This window comes from Saccoglossus kowalevskii, chromosome 3 (assembly GCF_978046115.1).
Source record: "Saccoglossus kowalevskii chromosome 3, keSacKowa6.1, whole genome shotgun sequence".
NCBI lineage: Eukaryota > Metazoa > Hemichordata > Enteropneusta > Harrimaniidae > Saccoglossus > Saccoglossus kowalevskii.
The window spans coordinates 25,038,242-25,057,363 of NC_140643.1; the positions used below are offsets into that span (position 1 = coordinate 25,038,242).

The window sequence follows — 19,122 nt, forward strand, 5'->3', positions numbered from 1 at the left end:
ATTATTTAACTTGTTATTTCGTAGTTTACTCTATAAACTGAATTTTCAAACAAAATGATCCATTGCACTATTCCACACATATGTGGCATTTATTAACAGTTTCGCTGAAGTCCACGTTTCTCATTTTTTTAAAACCCAACATTTTTTTTTCAGATTTTAATCAAACATTTAAAATTTATATTCATTAAAATAAAAATGCATAAAAATGTGCACAATAATGTATCAAAATTCTCGTGCGAAAAGTTAATATTTTCAAATGGTTAAAATTGCCAGCCATACTCTGTGACACTGCTCTACAATTAGCAGAAGATATCTTAAGACAAATTTGAAAGAGTCTCAAACAAGCCGACACCAACCTTTACCTGGAAATGTCACAGTGGTAATAACCAAATGATAGCTTGCATATTGTTGATCCCAGACCTCATTTGCATTTCATTTCTTGTTAGCATTCTTCTAATATGGGTATAAAAAGTTCTAGATGGAGGCAAGATTTCCTTGTTGAACACACCGGTGAGCATGAGGCACAAGGTTTCTTTCCTAGCTGCAAAAACACACAAGATCTTGGCGTGAGTTTGTTTGTTTTACTTTACTGCGTTTGTGAACTTGACTGCCAGGCACTGTATTTTAATCCGTTGAATGGCATAAATAGTCCAGTCAAAATTCTGCATTTTACAAATTTTGTTTTTGTTTTTTTCTCTGAAAAAGATGTGATTTCCAAAAGTGTTGACAAGGGAAACTTTTGTCAATATGGGTTACAGATCCTGATCAGTCAATTTTGCAAACTTTACGGTGCAGGCAATACACAACGGTCAACTTTCCACTATGTGCAATAATACACTATGGTGGGTCATTGTTCATTCGGTTGTAATGTTTCAGTTTGGCATACATAATGACTAGCGGTTTTTATTTTGTGGCACATCTGAACCTTGTATATTTACCATCTTTTTACAGTCAAAAACACTGAGATTTTGTTATTGAGATTGCCCTGGATTGAACTTATTACCTACGCTGTTTTCCAAATATTTTAAAATACTGCAGACTTTTGACTAAAGTCTAGACGTATTTTATTATTTCCATGTGTAATATATTGGTAGACAAAGTCTGCTGGTACTCAACAATATTTTGGAACAAAGTAGGTATCAGTTGTAATCTTATAACATCCAGAGCAATCTTGATGAATAAATCTTGGTTGTTTTTACTTGTAAACATATCATCTGAGTTTGGTGTTACTTCAGTAATTTGTATCTGGTATTAATTCACAATCTGATACCAAAATATGAGCAAAAGAAATTATATTATTAATGTCACTACTGTATAACAGTACATATGTGAAAAGATTGATCATTGGTTGTATAAAGCCTGCAGCATTGCTGTGATATCAGCTACTTATATTGTATTGTATCCATATACATGTATGTGTGCAGCATAGCAACTTACCTGCTAGCAGTCGATGGAGACAAGACTTTCTAGTTGAACATAATGGAGAACATGCCCCTGATGGCAAATACCCGCCTTGTAAAAACACAGGTGGTCTGCAAGTGAGTTGATTACCTTCTCAATAAGAAACTCACTGACATTTCTGTAATCGCGTCTTTGAGGGGAGGTGGGTTTTGAAAATATTTTTTTTTATTTTATTGTTGCTTCTGTAAGTTAGCTGTCACTCATAAAAAGGAGATTATGTGAAATTTATAGATTTGAGAATCCAGTTGTAGAAGATAAAGAGCTGTACTGCCAGGTCAGGCTCTATGAGAGGAAAAAATAAAACATGACCCTTTCAAGTATTAAGAACATTGTCATTTTTTGGAAACTCTGGTTAATAGTGAGACTTGTAAAGAATGTTATCTACAAATTAACCTTTTTAAAATGGTATTCAAGTTATAATAGTTTGCGTCACACTAATTATGTATATTAAAACCCTCTTTCGCGCGGTCACTTGGAAGAGTTCTTGAAGTAGCAACTGTAACAACCTTACTTTAATATGACAAGTATATTCAAACAATTTTCTGAAAAAAAACGTAGTTACTTCTAATTGACTTTGTGCCCACCTTTGTACGAGCTTATATTTGAACTAGCAGGGATTGTGCACAGATCATGAAAAGAAAACTGTATTGAACATACTTAAATTTCTATTATTCACCCTGGATCTGTTTTAGACATTTACCCTTCTTTCCCAGATAATACAAAATTAGGGTAAAACTGTATTGGCAATGTGGAGATGTGTTGGCTTCTAGATCTAGTATTGATTGAATATGATTGATTGATTGAAATATATTGATTGGTTGATTTATATTGGTAGACTTATATTGATTGATTGAGATTGAATGAATGATTGATGTAAATTGATTGGTTGATTTATATTAGTAGACTTGTATTGATTGATTGGGATTGATATTGATTGATTGATTGATTATATATTAATTTAGGAATCATATGTATCTTAATCTAGGCATGTTCTCCCATAGACTGTTCATGTGAAGATGCTATAAACAACACATACATATGTCGTCGAACACTGAATGATACTGTAAATATGATGTATTGTGAGTTTAGTGACAGTGAGGTGAGTATATAGTCAAAGATGTATAACACCACTTATGACTACTTCATTTCTTTTTATTATCTTATGTGCATCACATCTTTTGAATATTGGGATTTAGTTATAATAAGTAGTATGAATAAATTATAGTTTGTAAAGTTAGTTTGATGTACTCTCAGCACAACAAACCTGTTTCCTTCATCTTTATAAATATTTATAAATTTTTATAGCAGTTGAATCCAACCAGCCAATCCAATCAACGAGAGCAGTGCACAACAACATCAGTTTAAAACGTTCCAGTGTAATTCAATCAGCCAATTGATTGCAAAGAGTACTTTTCGCTGTTGATAATTTTGCAAGAGACAATTGCAAAAGAAAAATCATTTTATGAAACTCTGCAATCAGCATCATTTTTATGGTAATAAAAAGCTAAATTGATTACTAAGATTGGCAGTTTTTGACTTTATATTATTATTGTGGATTTATTAAACGAATGTAGTGTTATGGCGAAGGGCACAATGTGTTCTTCAATGCAGTTTGTACATATGAACAATGTATTACTACATTTTGTTTTTCAGAGTTTTGTTGAAATGTACAATATATCCAAGGATCCTGACCAGCTTGTCAATATCATCCATCAAGTGGATCCCCATATCATCGAAGAACAAAACGAGCGATTGGAAATGCTGATGATCTGCCAGGGAGCATCGTGTCGGGAAGTTGGACCCATTCCTAACTTCCAACCACTGCACTCAGATGTAGAGTGAGCTAGGACTTATAACAACAAAATTTTGTTATCTAAATGTACAAACAAAATTAGTATGATTTACATTCATTTCTTAATTGATACTAATAACATGCAGTCATGGGATTGAGGTGAAAATAAGCAATTTGTTCAATCTGAATTAAATGTGGGGTTAATAACTACTTGCCTGAGGAGCCTCAGCCTCATGCATTTGGCAGACCCCCTAGGACTGCCTACATTCTAAAAAAAAACTATTGTCAGATCATAGTTCTGGTGAATAGTTCACCACTTTCAATATTTACAAACTAGAAGGATGTGCAGGTTGGATGACTTTAAAGTTTCATATTTTCATTCATTAGTTTGAAAAACTAGGGATGTTTTTTATTCTATGATTATTTCATCCTATCCCATGATATTGCTGTGTGATAATAATTTTGTAATATATTATGGAGGATACTTAACAGCTATACTGTATTTGTTCTATTAGTAGCGCATGAACTTAATAAATTACATGCGTTATCCATGGTCAAAATAATTAATGATCCTTCATACAATAAATGCAAGTTTTCGTTTATGCATGCTTTTTTTGAAGATACATTTCTAATAGAGCAAATACAGTAATTGTTGGAATCCTTGAATATACAGCAATTAACACCTGTTGCTATATCATCTATATATATCTCATTATAAGCATTGTATTCAAATTCATATCAAGTACTGTAGAATACTTTATTTTCACTTGGAGTTAATTTTTGCTATGTTTGCTGAAGGAATGATTCAGTGAAAATAAAATCCAGCGAATATACCCTTGTTGCTATATTTTACATTCAACTTGTCAAAAATCAGTGAAAATAAATTCCATACAAAACACCCAATAAGTCTTTTCAGTGAAAATTAATTCCATCTAAAATAAAGTATTTTACAGTATACAGCAATTAGCAGCTGTTGCTATATCACCTATATATATATCTCATTATAAGCATTGTATTCAAATTTATATCAAGTATTTACATCTGTTATATTTGTTACACACTGATGAATAGATGAACAGCAAAACAAAAATTCAAATTGTCTGATTTTTGTGTGTAATACTATGTTTTTGGACTGTATTATGTGCCATACTTGATGCATAAAGACAGGAAAAGCCACTGGTGGCGCTGTATACAATCAAAACCTATTTAGGCTTTCCAACGCTCGCACCAGGTACAGTATAAATAACACAGAGACTTGATAGAGTGTACAGTCTAACCACAATAGACTGTTCCTGTCTCTATACGTCAAGTTTACAGTCCAGAAAATAATTTTACACAAAATATGCAGTTATACAATTTTGGTTTCCCAATAACTCTGGATGATACGAGCGTGTGCAAATTGAAGGACTATATTTCCTAAATTTTCAGCATAACTGAATGTTTCAGCTCCCAACCAATATTTTGTTTTTCAATTTCATAGTAGTAACATTGCTGCTTTTATTGTCTTGTGGCATATCAATGGAAGAATGTACAGATGAATGTATTTGTTCAATCAAGTTGGACATTTGTGTTTCTCCATCATTGAAGTGGTCATTTCTTATTATTATGCCAATCTCCCTCATTTTAAAATCAAGACCCGAACTGAAGAGCTGCATATGTAAAATGCAGTTACTTTAGACTGCAATGAACATTTAATTTAATACAATGAAACATATTGTTTGCAAATTTTGATTGTGCTTGCCAAACATTTTTGTAACAGGCTATCAACATACAAAATCTGGGGGGGGGGGGGGGGATAGCATTCAGCAGAATGCGAGTTGCAGGAAATTTGAATGGAAAATTACAGGACTGTAGAAGTGTTAAATGTGAATACCAGTACAATAACTTTGTTAATTATGTTTTTGTTAACAACATATAAGGTGTTGAATTATATATTAGTTTTCTACCAAATAATCTGTTATGTGTTTGAATGGTTGTTAGGTAGTTATTTATTGTATTAAACAGCAAAATAAAATTCATACGAACTTAAGGATGCAAATGTAATTGGGTGGGGGTGAGACTTGTAACCAATAGAAAAATTATGATCTGTTTGATTCTAGGATAGCAAGAATAATGTATTGAAAGTTCTGTAAAAATGTGCAAAATATTACATAATTTTTGTTATGGTGTTTAAAGGTTTAATAATGATTTAATGTGGTCATGCTTGCAGGTATTGTTGTATTTTTTCTTATTTTAGCATCCATATTTTTAATCATGGTGTAGCAATGATATACTGTGATTTATTGCTATACAATTATTTTTCATTCAGAATTTATTAATTTACACTTTTTGTTCATTTTTGTAGTTCATTTTTAAGCAATCAAATATAATACAAGAATTCATTTCTGCTTAAATTTGACTATTACCGGTAGGCCATTAAAAATAAAATTCATGTTTTTGTTCACTGTGAATCAGTTGAAAATGTCAGATTTTTGAAAAAAAACATAAATAAAAATGCAGTTTTCATAAATAGGACAATTTCACAATAAAACAAAAACAAATTGATCAGAAACATTTTTGTAAAAGTCTTGTTTATTGATTGTTTTGAAGTACAGAAATCATTGCATTTTCACTCATTTCTGCTGATTCACGCCCTAAATGTTTTTTAGATATTTTTACTTTTGTATATACTTGTATGAACAGAAGTGTATATTTATGGTGCAAAATTATACCCAATCAAATCCAGTCTGGATATTAACTTATTGAATATCGTGTTGCAGCAAGGATGTGCCGACATTCTGAAGTGCGCCCTCAAGTATTTTTACTGTCCATGTATACTTAATGCTCTCTTTATTATAGAGAGTTTGTGTGGGTATCATGTGTTTGTATCAATTGAAATAATTGTAAACCAAACATCACATTTTCCCATGTTACTGTGATCCAAAATGTATATTCTATATCACATCCCCTGTTTTTGACTGGTGCACAGTCCCTAAGGAACTGTGACTGGTGGAATTTTGAAATGAATAGAGTTTTGTTGCAATGCACATGTCACTCCATGTGGGCTTATTTGGTATCAGAAAGATCATAATGGCTCAGTTACATTGATTAAAGAACATGCAGCTTTAATATGATCTTTTAAACTAATCCAAAATTTCAATCTAAGGGATATTGTTAAGGTGTATATTTTTATCAATTTCAATAATAAATGGAATGTCTACTTATTACAGTGGGTAGATGTATGTTCATAAATCAGACGCGTGTTAAAATAATGAATGCAATAATTTTCTTTACACAGTTTAATGCTTTATAGTTCCATAAAAGCATTCTCTGAACAATTGCATTGAAATAGATTGCAGTTAGGTTAACAGTCTGTGGTACATACAAGGCAGAATTTGATATTTTAGAAACAAACTGCTCTCTGATTGATCTGACCGTTAGCCAATCGGTCACAATCTTATAAGTAGTTTCGCATATTGACTCGTAGTTTACGCTACACCAGTGTAATATCTAAGTATTGCCCAGCTGTGTCTACTGGTAAATACAAAGTCCTGACCGGAGGACCCTCTAAACCTACATGAAGCGTTGATGACAAAACTAGTTGTGCCAATTCACTGTGGCGTCATTGATGTAATAAAAAAACAAGATTTCATTTTGACTGTAAATTCCTAAAAACTCAGTCATTATATAAAACACACTGGTCCTAACATTGTCAATGCTATCAAGTCAGTCGTGTAATCTTTATAGATAATGGCAAGTTTAAAACTTGTACTATACTTTATGTTATGCCTCTTAACTCGGCATTCCAATATTTTTGTCCTTTGATTTACCAGAAATATTACTGGTAGTACTCGCATCTTGTTACAAGTATATAAAGGCTCCATGTTTAACACATCTGTTGATGCCATATACCATTCATATCAGCTATCTGAATACTTTCAGTATATGTGCAACCAAAAATTTGAAATTCACGACACAATTTAGCAGATTGGCAAGTTTAATAAGCCACACAATGTACACTTCTGACATTGAACTTCACTCAAGCCGCTCTTGGGTTCAAATACAATTACTGTAATACGTACACAGCCCCTTCTTGCCTCCGCAGTCCGATTTACACACGGAGCCAAACTTAATGACATACGAGGGAAAAAAAACATTTATTACTCAGTAAAAATGAATGTACATATTATACAAGTACTACAAAATTGAGAGTATAAATATAAAGTGTTTTTGCAATAATGTCCACTATTCAGTTTTGTCAATCTTCAACATATGGATCGTCCATTTTAAGAATCATGGTGCCAAATAGACAATTTCAAAGTTTGTCTTCGTAAGAGGGTTGATTTTCGCTGCATACATTTTGAATAGCTCTTCAGAACACCAGGAACCCACAAATAGATTGTGCAAATAAGATATCTACCCCCCCCCCCCCACACACACACACACAACTAACGGGGCTACATGTACAACTCATATCTTCCACAATACATAGCAATTTGAATATTCTAAAGATTACAATAAAGTAAAAATTTCTGAAAAAAAAACACACGAACGTAAATGCATATATTATGAAATGTTATTTCCAAATACAAATGAAATATTGAAGTAATTGCTTAGATATATTTAGTAAAAATCTTGCCAAAGTGCTAAGAGAAGTCCACAATTGTACATTATGGAATTGCCTATCATCTCTTAATTCCATAATTGCTCTCACAATCCAAAATCTTAACTTGCATTAAAACTTTTATGAATATGCATTTTGATAGTTTACAAATTGTTTTATAGCACAACTTTTACTTATGAAATATGTTAGGGTTGCAGAACAATTAATATGGTACAGTGTTGCTTTGCATCAACATTTTGCTTGAATTGTTTTCTTTTAAATTGTTACGTTTTCAATTCCCTCAACACTAGTGATAACAATTATTACTGTGGTAACCACACATCTGTATATTAGTGTAAAAGTTACACGTACAAATGTATTAGAACAGTATTGGCATATGCATCTTACAATTCCCGCACATGTGTGACTTGGATTCTTTTTGTAAATGATACATTGTCAAGAAAATGCAAGTTTTTGTAAATAAATAAAGGTAATTATAACTACATAAAATGAAAAGCAGAGTCATCAATGATAAAATTGTCATTTGCATTACATTAATACACAACATACAGGGATAATGAGAACAAGTTTTGGATACTTTGGCAACTATGTGCACATGTTGTTCTTGTACCAAATATGTTGATTTTGTTTTCAAGTTTCCTTTGAAAATACTCATTAAATACAAAAAAAAACATTTTGATTTATTTATAAAGAAGCTTATTGTAAAAGTGATCATTGGGTAATTCTTCACCACTGGTATTTTTTCCCCAAGAGGAACTGAATGACAATTTGACCACTCCTTGAATGGTTAAAGCGAGAGGGTCATCACCTGCGCACACACTGGAGAGTTGAGTCCCAAGCGATGATAACAACACATGCTAAAAACGCAAAGGCTCATGGGTAGATGCTTGTTTGTAAACAATGACACCCTATGGCCACCTGAAGCATGCGTAGGTGACGACTCCCCCACTTTAAAGTTACTTTATATAGAGCATGACTGATGGTTCTGTTTTCACTAAAACTAATAAAACTAAGTAGAACATCACAGCAACATCAAAATAATCTACAAATAACACATCAACTCAAAATAACGTCACCTTGCAAGGTTCTACACGTTTTTGTATTGGGAGTTTTTGACGAGACAGCCAACAACCTTTGACTGGTTGATAAATTGACTGCATGTTCATATGTAATCTATGGATACAAGTGTTTCTATAGGCATGGCTGAAATGTTATGTACAGAAGTGCATTCATTAATAACTAATTAATAATAAGGAAATTGACCCCATTTTGAATCGAGATAAGAAAAAAATGTTTTCAACAAATCAGCCTAAGCTAAGCTTAAAGATAAAAAAATGGCAGGCAGTCAGCATATCTGATTGGATGTCAAAACCTGTAGGCCTCGTAAGTGGGACAATAATACTGCATGAAATGAAGTTAGTATCTACAATTTCAGGGCCTGATAACAGGGCAGCCTCTATAGTCACATGCAAAACTTTTCAGCCTTGTCTATTTAATAATTTACTGCAAGTCAAGCATAGGATAAAAAAAATACTAGTATTTTGTTGGGTATGGAGGAGCATTCGATGTTGGCGCATATGGTGGGGCATCCGATGGAGGAGGGTAGGAAGGGACATCCGACGGGGGAGGGTAGGGAGGAGCATCTGATGGGGGAGGATAGGGAGGGGCATCTGATGGAGGAGGGTAGGAAGGGGCTGGTGGGTAACCTGGTGCAGTACTTGGGGGGTATGCAGGGTAATTTGATGGATCATAATTCGGTGCAGCTGGGTACGGTGCAGCTCCAGCAGTAGCTGATGGATAGGATGGTGGAGGGGCTGAGTATGGCTGAGCTGGATAGGGTTGTGCTGGATATGGCTGACATTGGGGCTGTGCTGGATAAGGTTGTGGTCCCATCGGATAGTTGGTATTTGTGACAGTGGTCATCTGAGTTGCTGGCCGGGTCACGGTTGTTGCTGAAGAGAAAAAAAAATATTCAAAGTTTAAACATGAATAATATGATTTATATTTTACTATTTGACATTACTTTAACTAGGAGCATCAGATTACAGTGAGAGCTTTGCTTATGATCATTCAATTACAATCTATCGGTATCATATATGGTTTTCGTATTTACCATCATATAAAAATATTCAACTTCACACAAAGCATGGGTAAATGTACATTTCTAGTACAGTGTTGTTAGACAGTGCAAAACATGTAAATTTTGAAAACTTTGTAAAATACCAGTTTAGGGTTATGAACAAGAAGCTGATACATTGGTTACAATATCTATACATGAGAATAATAAGAACACTACATAGTCTGACATGATAAATGATTTAGCTCCTGGAAAATATTTCTAAAAACACAATGGTTGCCAGTAAGTTGGTGATATAAAAATGCTCCATGATTTTCTACAAAAAAATTTATGTACCATAAAAAATACATCCATGTATAAACAGGATCTGGTTAGAAATACTTCATTTTTTCAACTAAAATGGGCACCTGTCGGCCATCCTTAACCAAATCATGAAACATACAACACCATATTTTATAAAAGATTTTAAACTCTTTGCTGCTATGTCTAAATATTATGTTTTACCATTTAGGACAGCAACTGACACAAAATCAAGAGAATTTCAATTTAAGTTACTACATAAAATCTTGTTCACTAATTATGATCTTTTTAAAATGAAATCATCAAAAGTCAGTAGTCCCAATTGTTCGTTCTGTCATCAGGAAACGGAAACTACTTACCATCTTTTTTCTTATTGTAAATATACAAAGAAATTTTGGTTTGCCCTTAGTGATGTATTTAAAAATATCTTTGGTCTAGATGCTCTTTCCCTCAGACAGATAATTTCAGGCTGTATTGACTTTTCAGTGTTGGCGAATTATTTGGTACTTTTAGGGAAGCAATACATTTATAATTTTAAAATGAGTAAGAGTATACCGAGTGATGTATATTTTCGTAAGGTGGTAACTGAAGCATGCGAGATTGAAAAGCATATAGCTATATCTAAAAACAAATTGGAATTACATTTACGGAAGTGGTCTATTATTTCTGATAGTGTGTAAACTTTTTTCATTTCAGTGCATTAGCAATTACCCTTTTTTGTTTTGTTTTATTTCTGTTACTTTTGTTTGCTTGTCTTTGTCGCTTTGTATCATGTAATTAATGTTTACTGCAATAAATGTAATGAAATAAAATTTTGTAAAGAGTGAAAAAAAAAAAATACAGGTGCATACCATATATGAATATAAAGTGGTAATAGTATTAAGCAAGTATGACCACAGTACTGCAAGGCACAACTGTTGAATAAACATTGAATACTGGTACTTACTTGTACGAGTGGCTCTTCGCTGCTGGTTTAAGATACAACAGCTACACATAAAGCAGCTCACAACAATAATTACTATAATGACGAATATGACTGACACCACTACACCTACAATCACACTCCACCTACAGCAACAACACATGAGAAGCAACATTTTAGTTATAAGTAACTACTGTAAAATACGCTTGGAATTAATTTTCGCTATTTTCGCTGAAGGAATGATTCAGTGAAAATAAAATCTAGCGAATATACTTTTTTTCCTATATTTTACATTAAACTCGTCAAAAATCAGTGAAAATAAAATCCACACAAAACACCCAAAAAAGTCTTTTCAGCGAAAATTAATTCCAGCTAAAATAAAGTATTTCACAGTATTTATTTCCATTCTCTGTAGACAAAGATTATTTAGATATACATGAATGCTATATGAATGGCACTATTTTAGTCATAGTAAACTAAAAAGTAGTGAAGCGGTCAAAAAATGTGCTATGATGATTTGTTACAAGATGCATGAGTGGAGATTGTATGTACATGTATTTTCCAAACCAGCAGCATTTGATTATAAACAGATCACATGAAACATCAATCATTTATAATCAGCCAGTAGTTGACAGGCAAAAATTGTTTTCGAATATAAACTGTATTTGGGGAAAAGACGCCCCTGAGAATGAAGTAAAGGACGACGTCAAAAGATCGATGTCGGATAAAAAAATTAATTCCTTTAGTTTTTTTCCACCCCCCCCCCCCACTGAAACTTAATTCAAATATTGGTCATGGTGTCAGACTACATTCACCATTAAATACAAATTGATAATCGGACAGTAGTATTGCGTAGCAGTTGGCTGTTGGGTGGGTGTAAAAAGACTTTACAAATGCACCTCATTTGGTGCACATATTTACACTCGAACTAAACCATTTTCTCGTCTTGGATGTTTTTCTTTTTCTTTTTGGTTATTTCTGTCCATGATTGGATAGAAAAAAAAAATGATCTACAATTACTCCAAGATTTTTTTGACTTCATTAAAAAGTAAAATCGTTTTTGTAGGATGGAAAGTTTTTTGATATCAACCCCACCACCCGCAAACTAAAGCAAATAAGTTTTTTATCCGACATCCCACTTTTGACGTCGTCCCTAAATGCATGCATGTGGTATCAAAGAAAAACTGGGAAATGGTCATTGAATACAACCTGAACTGCTAAACTTATCAATAACCAATGAATGTGTTTTCAATACTGAAAGCATACGAGCAATACAATGTAATGATTATGATACAATTTTGTTTCTCCCATCAAACCCCACCAAAGCATAACATAACTTTGGAAGAAATCCCCATGGAAAGAAGGATTACATTGTCTGTAATACAAGGTCAAACTAAGATCAACTGCTGAAATATTGTTAAAATTGCTGACGTTGTTACCAAAGATCACATGTATATTGCTGCCATATGATGAAGTCAACATTAGAGATACATGTGCCCAGTAGGTTACTGGCTGACCAATCAAAACTACAATAATCAATTACACTGATTATTATCAAACAAGTTCACAAGATAGCAAGTCCAACAAGTCTTGATTATAAACTTGGCAATGAGTTCAACACAATAAACTCAATTGCTACAAATTGTTATTAGAAAGTTATACAAGTTGTTTCGATCTATTAGTCCACCTCTAAGCATGCCCATTTTAAAATATGGCTGGTGATGTAGCTTTAATCAAATAGTAATAAAAATAAAAATATTCACGCTACACTTACGCAGTATGAAAGCTACCGCTGACGTCATCCCAGTCATCGTCATCGTCAAACCCAAATATATCATCACAGCAGTACTTGTAAGTTGACGATCCACAACAATACCTGTCATCAGAGTCATCAAACCAGCTCTTGGGACAGTCAAAACCACTTTGCCAGTCATTAAATGAATCATAGTACCCAACACAGTAATCGGCAGTCACTGAGTAATACATGGAATCAAAGATTCATAAAATGAGAGTATACTAGAGGTGTGATATGATCTCATGTGAATTGAACAAGTCATGCAAATTGAAAGATGTTGATAAAATCACAAGAGAAATGTACATTAGTACTAGAAATCTTATATCACTCATAATAATTTATTTAACACTAAGATAAGTAGCCCCTTGGCTGAGATAGCTCTATAATTAAGAATTGAAGATATCATCACACAATGAACAATGAGAGAGAGGTTCACCTAAGCAGAGTTCTCCCCCGCATTCTCCCCAGGACATTATAGAGTATAGGTTCCTAACAATTTACTTTTGGATAAACAATAGACCCAATTTAGTATAACAATGAATACAATAGAGGTGATTAAAATATTATACTGTTAGGTAAAGGTACCTATATGTATAATACCAAAGCAATCAAACTTGCAGTTTTCAACATGAAGTCAAAAATATCACTTCTCACCATTTTCATTTAAAATAGACAATTGAAGACATCAATCGTTACGAAATGAACAAATCTAAGAGAGGTCTGCCCAAGGTATAAAAACACAAAGTATCAAAACAATCAGACTTGTAGTTTTCAAGAAGAAGTCAAACCAGTTGGCTGAGATAGCTCCGCTGCTGCAATGCACATTTCAATTAAAGAACAGAAGATATCATTAGAAAATGAACAATATGTATAGTATCATTGAAAGCAATGAGACTTGTTGTTTTCAACAAGAATTCAAAAATATCACTTTTCACCAAAAATGACAAAAACAATCATCAAAATTAGATAACTGAAGATATCACCATGAAATTAACAAATCTGAAAGAGGTCCACATGTAGTACCTATATATGTAATATCAAAGCAATTGCACTTGTAGTTTTTAACATGAAGTCGAAAATATCACTTTTTACCAAAAATGACAAAAATATTCATCAAAATTAGAGAATTGAAGATATCATTACAAAATGAACAAATCTGAGAGAGGTCTACCTAAGGTACATATATTACACCAAATATCAAAGCATTCAGGCTTGTAGTTTTCAAGAAGAAGTCGAAAATGTAAAACATTGACAAGGACGACAAACAATCACTGATATGATAAGCTCCGCTCGACAAAGTCAACAGCGGAGCTAAAAAGAAATATAGTTGATGACAATGCTGACGGACAATCACTATTATGATAATCTCCACTCAACAAAGTCTACAGCAACAGTAATCAGAAATAAAAACAAGTAACAGAAAAGTTAGAAAAAGAATTATTCAGTGGAGTTTGCAATTTTTACAAAATCCTCTCTGAATTGAATTTAGGTCACATTACAGTTATTTCAAAAGTGATTTTTGCCAATAACTTAATTTCTATATTTATGAATTTCGTTTTAAATTAGCGAATAAATGATCTTGCTGAACTTGATAAATACTTGATTCTACGACGAAAGTGTATTCACAGGTTTTGCATGCCGACGGAAAATTTTGTTTGTGTCTCCATGTTTCAGTCATGCAGCAGCTAGTGGTTGGAAATTCAACAACTACATACAAATTGTTCATGTTTGCAGATACTCTCTTCTAGGGTCTATGGTTTATTATAGATTTGATTTTGATAATTTAATTTAAGATAGAATGCATTCCTGTGTGAGAGCGTGTACATTACTGAAATCATGCATATGACACACGTGACTGCGGTTTTGCAAAATGTATGTATCGCCTATATAGAAAACGGGGTCAACGAACTTTGCATGTACCGTACACACACTCCAACCCAAAATGTAATCACCCGCTGTTTTTGTTTTGGGTAGTGTTGGCTTTGTCATATTTCGGGCCACGACATGGACAACACAATTACTGTATTTGCATCTGATTTGCATAACAATATTACCCTTACTAACACCACGGACGTATACGTCCATGCCAACACTCACACTGCGTCAAGACATGGAATGTTTTTTTAGTTTAGAGATTCAGAAGTGTTTAGTCAAATTAAAACTGATAGATGACTGTGGCACGATAAATAGCAGTTTAACCACTCTAACTATGCCTATTCTCAACCGCACTTACCCGTAGACATGAGAAATAGTAGAAGCGAAAGTGACTTCACACCCATCGAAATCGCCATTTTGTTTATGAATCACTGTGACTCCCTAGAACAATATAATTGCAGTAAAAAGACCCACTAGCTAGGTATTCACAGTAAGCGTGCATGGGAGTAAATTAAATACACGTTTTCAACCCTCACTGCGTTACTTTGCTGTGATTTTCGGTGATTTGTTGTTAATCTTAATCTCTATTGTAAGGAAACAAAAACTGTGTACAAACCAATCATCAATATTATTTTTTTTCCCATTAATATTCTGTTTTTGTAGATTAGTTTATTTTTTTTTATTACTTCCTTATTAGTGTATTGGTGCTGTATTCTTTTACTATTATCTGTAACCATGGAAGGTACTAGTACCTTCCATGCTGTAACCTTGCGACTTTCTCCGGGGAGTGAGTAAGTGTTAATAAATAAATAAATAAATTACAGCGTTTCCATTCAATATTAAAATCAGGGATGTGAGTCTTATCCATCATTTATAAAGGACGCATCACTGACGGTACCCCCAATAGACCATTTTCCGTACACTGCGAGAATCACGCGTTATGCGTGAAATCGAACGTAAAAACAGGACAAACAAAGGTCATAGCGTCGAAGTGGCGTCAAACATCGCGTGGGATTCGACAAACGCGAAAGTATTTTGGGGGCATTTCCATGCTTAATAATGTGCTGTCCACATTTGATGATAGCCAATTTCGATTAAGTAAGGGTATTCGGAAGCAATATTCCTTTGTCGAAGATCGGCCGGTCGGTGTGAGCTACGAAATAAGGAAATTCGAGTTCAAAATCAAATCGTTCGATTTTTGCGGCAGATGTTCGACGCGCGTCTTTCATGCATCTCGCGAGATCTCGCAATTGTGCGGAAAATCACCTATTCGGTAAGGGGGTGCTCATATTGACGTGGGGTGGGCGCCTCCCCCTAAATCTGCTCGTGCGCATCACTATATATTTTTGTGTGTATCGTGTTTTTACTTTCGTGTTACTGGATGCCATTCTACTGTACTTTTCTGCGTATTGAGTTACGTACGAATTGATAGTCGACCTTGTTTCGTCACTTAATCTTGTAATATCACTACAAACAGTTTTTGGTCCTGATCAAATGTGAGCAATACACCGCAACAATTGATTTTTAAAAATGGTGCCTCACCAGTCTAATTTGCGTTAAAATGATGGTTGAATTTTTAATGGATAGTGACTACTAGTATGTTGTCAGTGTTATAACGCTTTTACCATAGGTTCCTATGGCAAATTATTATGTCATATCTCAAATTGTAACTGAAAAAATCATATATTGTGGCTACTTTTTGTTGTCCTGAAATATTTAATGAAATCTGGGCTTTAAAAACTGTTAACAATGCAATTTTTTGGTACAGTATTAAATTAGGACAAGTTTTTCAAAATACATCATTGTAACACACAAAAGTATGAGATTCCACGGTGACATGGGACAATAATAATAATACATAATAAACCAATGGACATTGATATGTGACCTGACAATATATAAATTGTATTCTATTCGTTCGTGGAACTGTGTTCTTAACATACATACACATATATCGGCAGATTAAAAACGCAGCAGGTTCCAGATTAAGGTTGGAAATTCGAGTTCAAGTTACTAGTAATGCACAAGTAAATGCATGTATTTATCATCATTAAGCGCAAGTAATACAGGCCAATATAATACAATTAATATAATCGAACGAGCAGTATAAATGTATAATTATTATATGTAAATGCTATGTAACAAAGATCATACAAATGTTATGGAAACTTATAAAAAAAAGCAATATTAGAATACATTAAATTAATAATAAACACAGTTTAACGACAGGTACAATAGGTATGAATATGGTCATGTATTTTGGAAAATATGATTACGCCATAAGTTAACTATGGAGCTAGAGTCTGGTTGTTTATAGTACAGGGAATAAAAAGAAAGTATAACGGCATTGCTCAGACCACAGAATAATAGTTGGATTACGAGTTTCTATACACTTAGTGAAGAAAATGAAATGAAGCGTTTTGGTGAAACTATTACAAAAATTATGTAAAGAAATGAAATCCTTTGAGCACTATGGCGCGATTAAATGACATTGAATCAATCAGAGATGATCTTCAGAGATGATTTGTCATATTGCTTCACCAGTTATGATATCTGCTATAGAAAACAAACCTTGACTTAGCAGCTTCGAAGAGAGAGAGGGAGAGAAAGAGGAGTTTATTACATTTCCCAAAGTCATCATATCCAGTACAAGCTCTAGCATATCGAACGAGCTGAGAAATGTATGCACAATATGCAGGAGAAAGAGGGATATTACTAGAAAGATGGAGAAAATTGATGATCATGTCAAAATCAATATTATCTCGTTTGTCGTACAGTATAGTAGAAAGGTTATCCTTAGATTGGCATTCATTCAAAGAAGACATCTAGATATAAGGAAGAGAAACTTGATTGTGTGGTTTCTTTGATTTCAAGTTCAGGTGAAGATATCATAGAAAGAACCATTTATTTATTTATTTTTTGAAAAAAAATTGATGGATGATTTTTTGTTATAACCTGTCACAGAAAATTACACAGACGATTAAAGTGAATGTAATACAGAATACTCCATCGTAAACTATTCTTGACACGCCAGCTGGGTTGCCCAGGATTGACAGTTGTTCTGATCACATTCTGACATTTTTGGTAGGTAATACGCTGCAAATAGTGAAATGATGTGAATCTAAAATTTATATACAAGATATATAAAATGTAGACCTTCTTACTAGTAATTATATGTATTTATGAATCACTCAAAGGAAATATATCTAATGTTTCCACGATGTCCACTGTGTTATATTTAAAATGAATATATTATTTATTTATTTATTCAGAAATGTATTCCGAAATATTAAAATTTGGATAAAATCATATTTAAAAAAAAAAATTAAAATTAAATAGAAATTATAGAGTAGAATATGTTTTTAGATAGATATGATGTAATAATGGATAATTTGAGATAGTTATTATCTAATTAAATTACTGCATTTATTGTGGCTTGGGCATTATTTCGGCTTTTCATACAACTATCACGACTTTTCAGTCAACTCATATTAATTGCTGACCAACTCTTAGTATATTTCTCTCCCACCGTCTGACATTTCTGTTTTTCAACCTAACTTTTCTTAATATCACAACTGCATGTGAATTGTAAATTATAGTTTTTTTGATTTGGTGTATTCTTCATTCACTCATGAAACTTTAGATTCCAGTATGAACAAGTTTGACCATCACATTATGGAATAAAATATTAATAAAACACGAAAAACTAATGAAATTTGTTTATCTTGACCACAAATATTGTAATTAGCTGTGTTTTGATGATGTTCATAACTACTGCGATTTTTTTGATTTGCTAAACATTATGATTTGTGTTATTAGAATTCCAATAATTCAAAAACTCAGGGACCAATTATGTAAATTAGGGGAAAACATCCCATCGTGCGTACTGACACCCCCTCCCCCGAACACACCTACAATGTTATAACACAGTTTTAAAAAATTGCTAAACTGCTGGTTTGTTGTTCCAACAATGAAATAAAAAGGAATAATATTTTCGGCAAAGGAAGTAACTTTTTGCCGCCCTTCATCTCAAATTGAAAATCTGCCAGGAGCTTTTGCAAATGCTAGGGAATTTTTTTGAAAACGTAGGATTAACGAGGGGGAAATGAAGCTGTCTAGCAAGATAAATGGGAATTTGTGCGGGAAAACTGTTCGGGGTTAAATGACCCATTTTCTCATGAAAATATTAGGTATATATTCTCCCATAAACCAATAGAAAATAAAAAATATTAACAAGGCTATGGACAATTTGAAATGTGCATTAAAATCACGGAAAATGGAGAATTATCACTATTTT

General features: G+C 33.2%; 2 protein-coding genes across 3 annotated transcripts in view; one reads left to right on the forward strand and one right to left on the reverse strand.

The window, feature by feature from the left end:
• The window catches only part of LOC100369601 (N-acetylglucosamine-6-sulfatase-like), a 23,278-nt gene extending 15,517 nt beyond the window's left edge, over positions 1-7,761 (forward strand). Inside the window, exons 10-12 of one of the 2 annotated variants that reach the window (XM_085496963.1) lie at positions 447-566; positions 2,447-2,560; positions 3,115-7,761. In XM_085496963.1, the coding sequence (XP_085353089.1) occupies positions 447-566; positions 2,447-2,560; positions 3,115-3,303 (423 nt within the window). In that variant the 3' untranslated portion in view covers positions 3,304-7,761. Of the gene's footprint in view, positions 1-446; positions 567-1,424; positions 1,539-2,446; positions 2,561-3,114 lie in introns of both variants that reach the window. The other variant, XM_002731644.4, reaches the window with a different exon arrangement.
• On the reverse strand, positions 7,371-15,275 carry LOC100369452 (uncharacterized). Its single transcript, XM_002731643.4, has 4 exons — positions 15,184-15,275; positions 12,930-13,128; positions 11,180-11,301; positions 7,371-9,808 (listed from the first exon to the last, which is right to left on the reverse strand). Exons 1-4 carry the CDS (start codon positions 15,239-15,241, stop codon positions 9,390-9,392), a joined length of 798 nt encoding a protein of 265 aa, XP_002731689.1. The 5' UTR covers positions 15,242-15,275; the 3' UTR covers positions 7,371-9,389.
• Between the last annotated feature and the right edge of the window lie 3,847 nt (positions 15,276-19,122).

Coding starts and splice junctions, on each gene's coding strand:
- LOC100369452 (XM_002731643.4), bottom strand. CDS start 15,241: ATGGCGATTTCGATGGGTGTGAAGTCACTTTCGCTTCTACTATTTCTC. Junction 13,129..15,183: donor ACTATTTCTCATGTCTACGG/GTAAGTGCGGTT, acceptor TGTATTACTCAG/TGACTGCCGATTACTGTGTT. Junction 11,302..12,929: donor AGCGGTAGCTTTCATACTGC/GTAAGTGTAGCG, acceptor TTGTTGCTGTAG/GTGGAGTGTGATTGTAGGTG.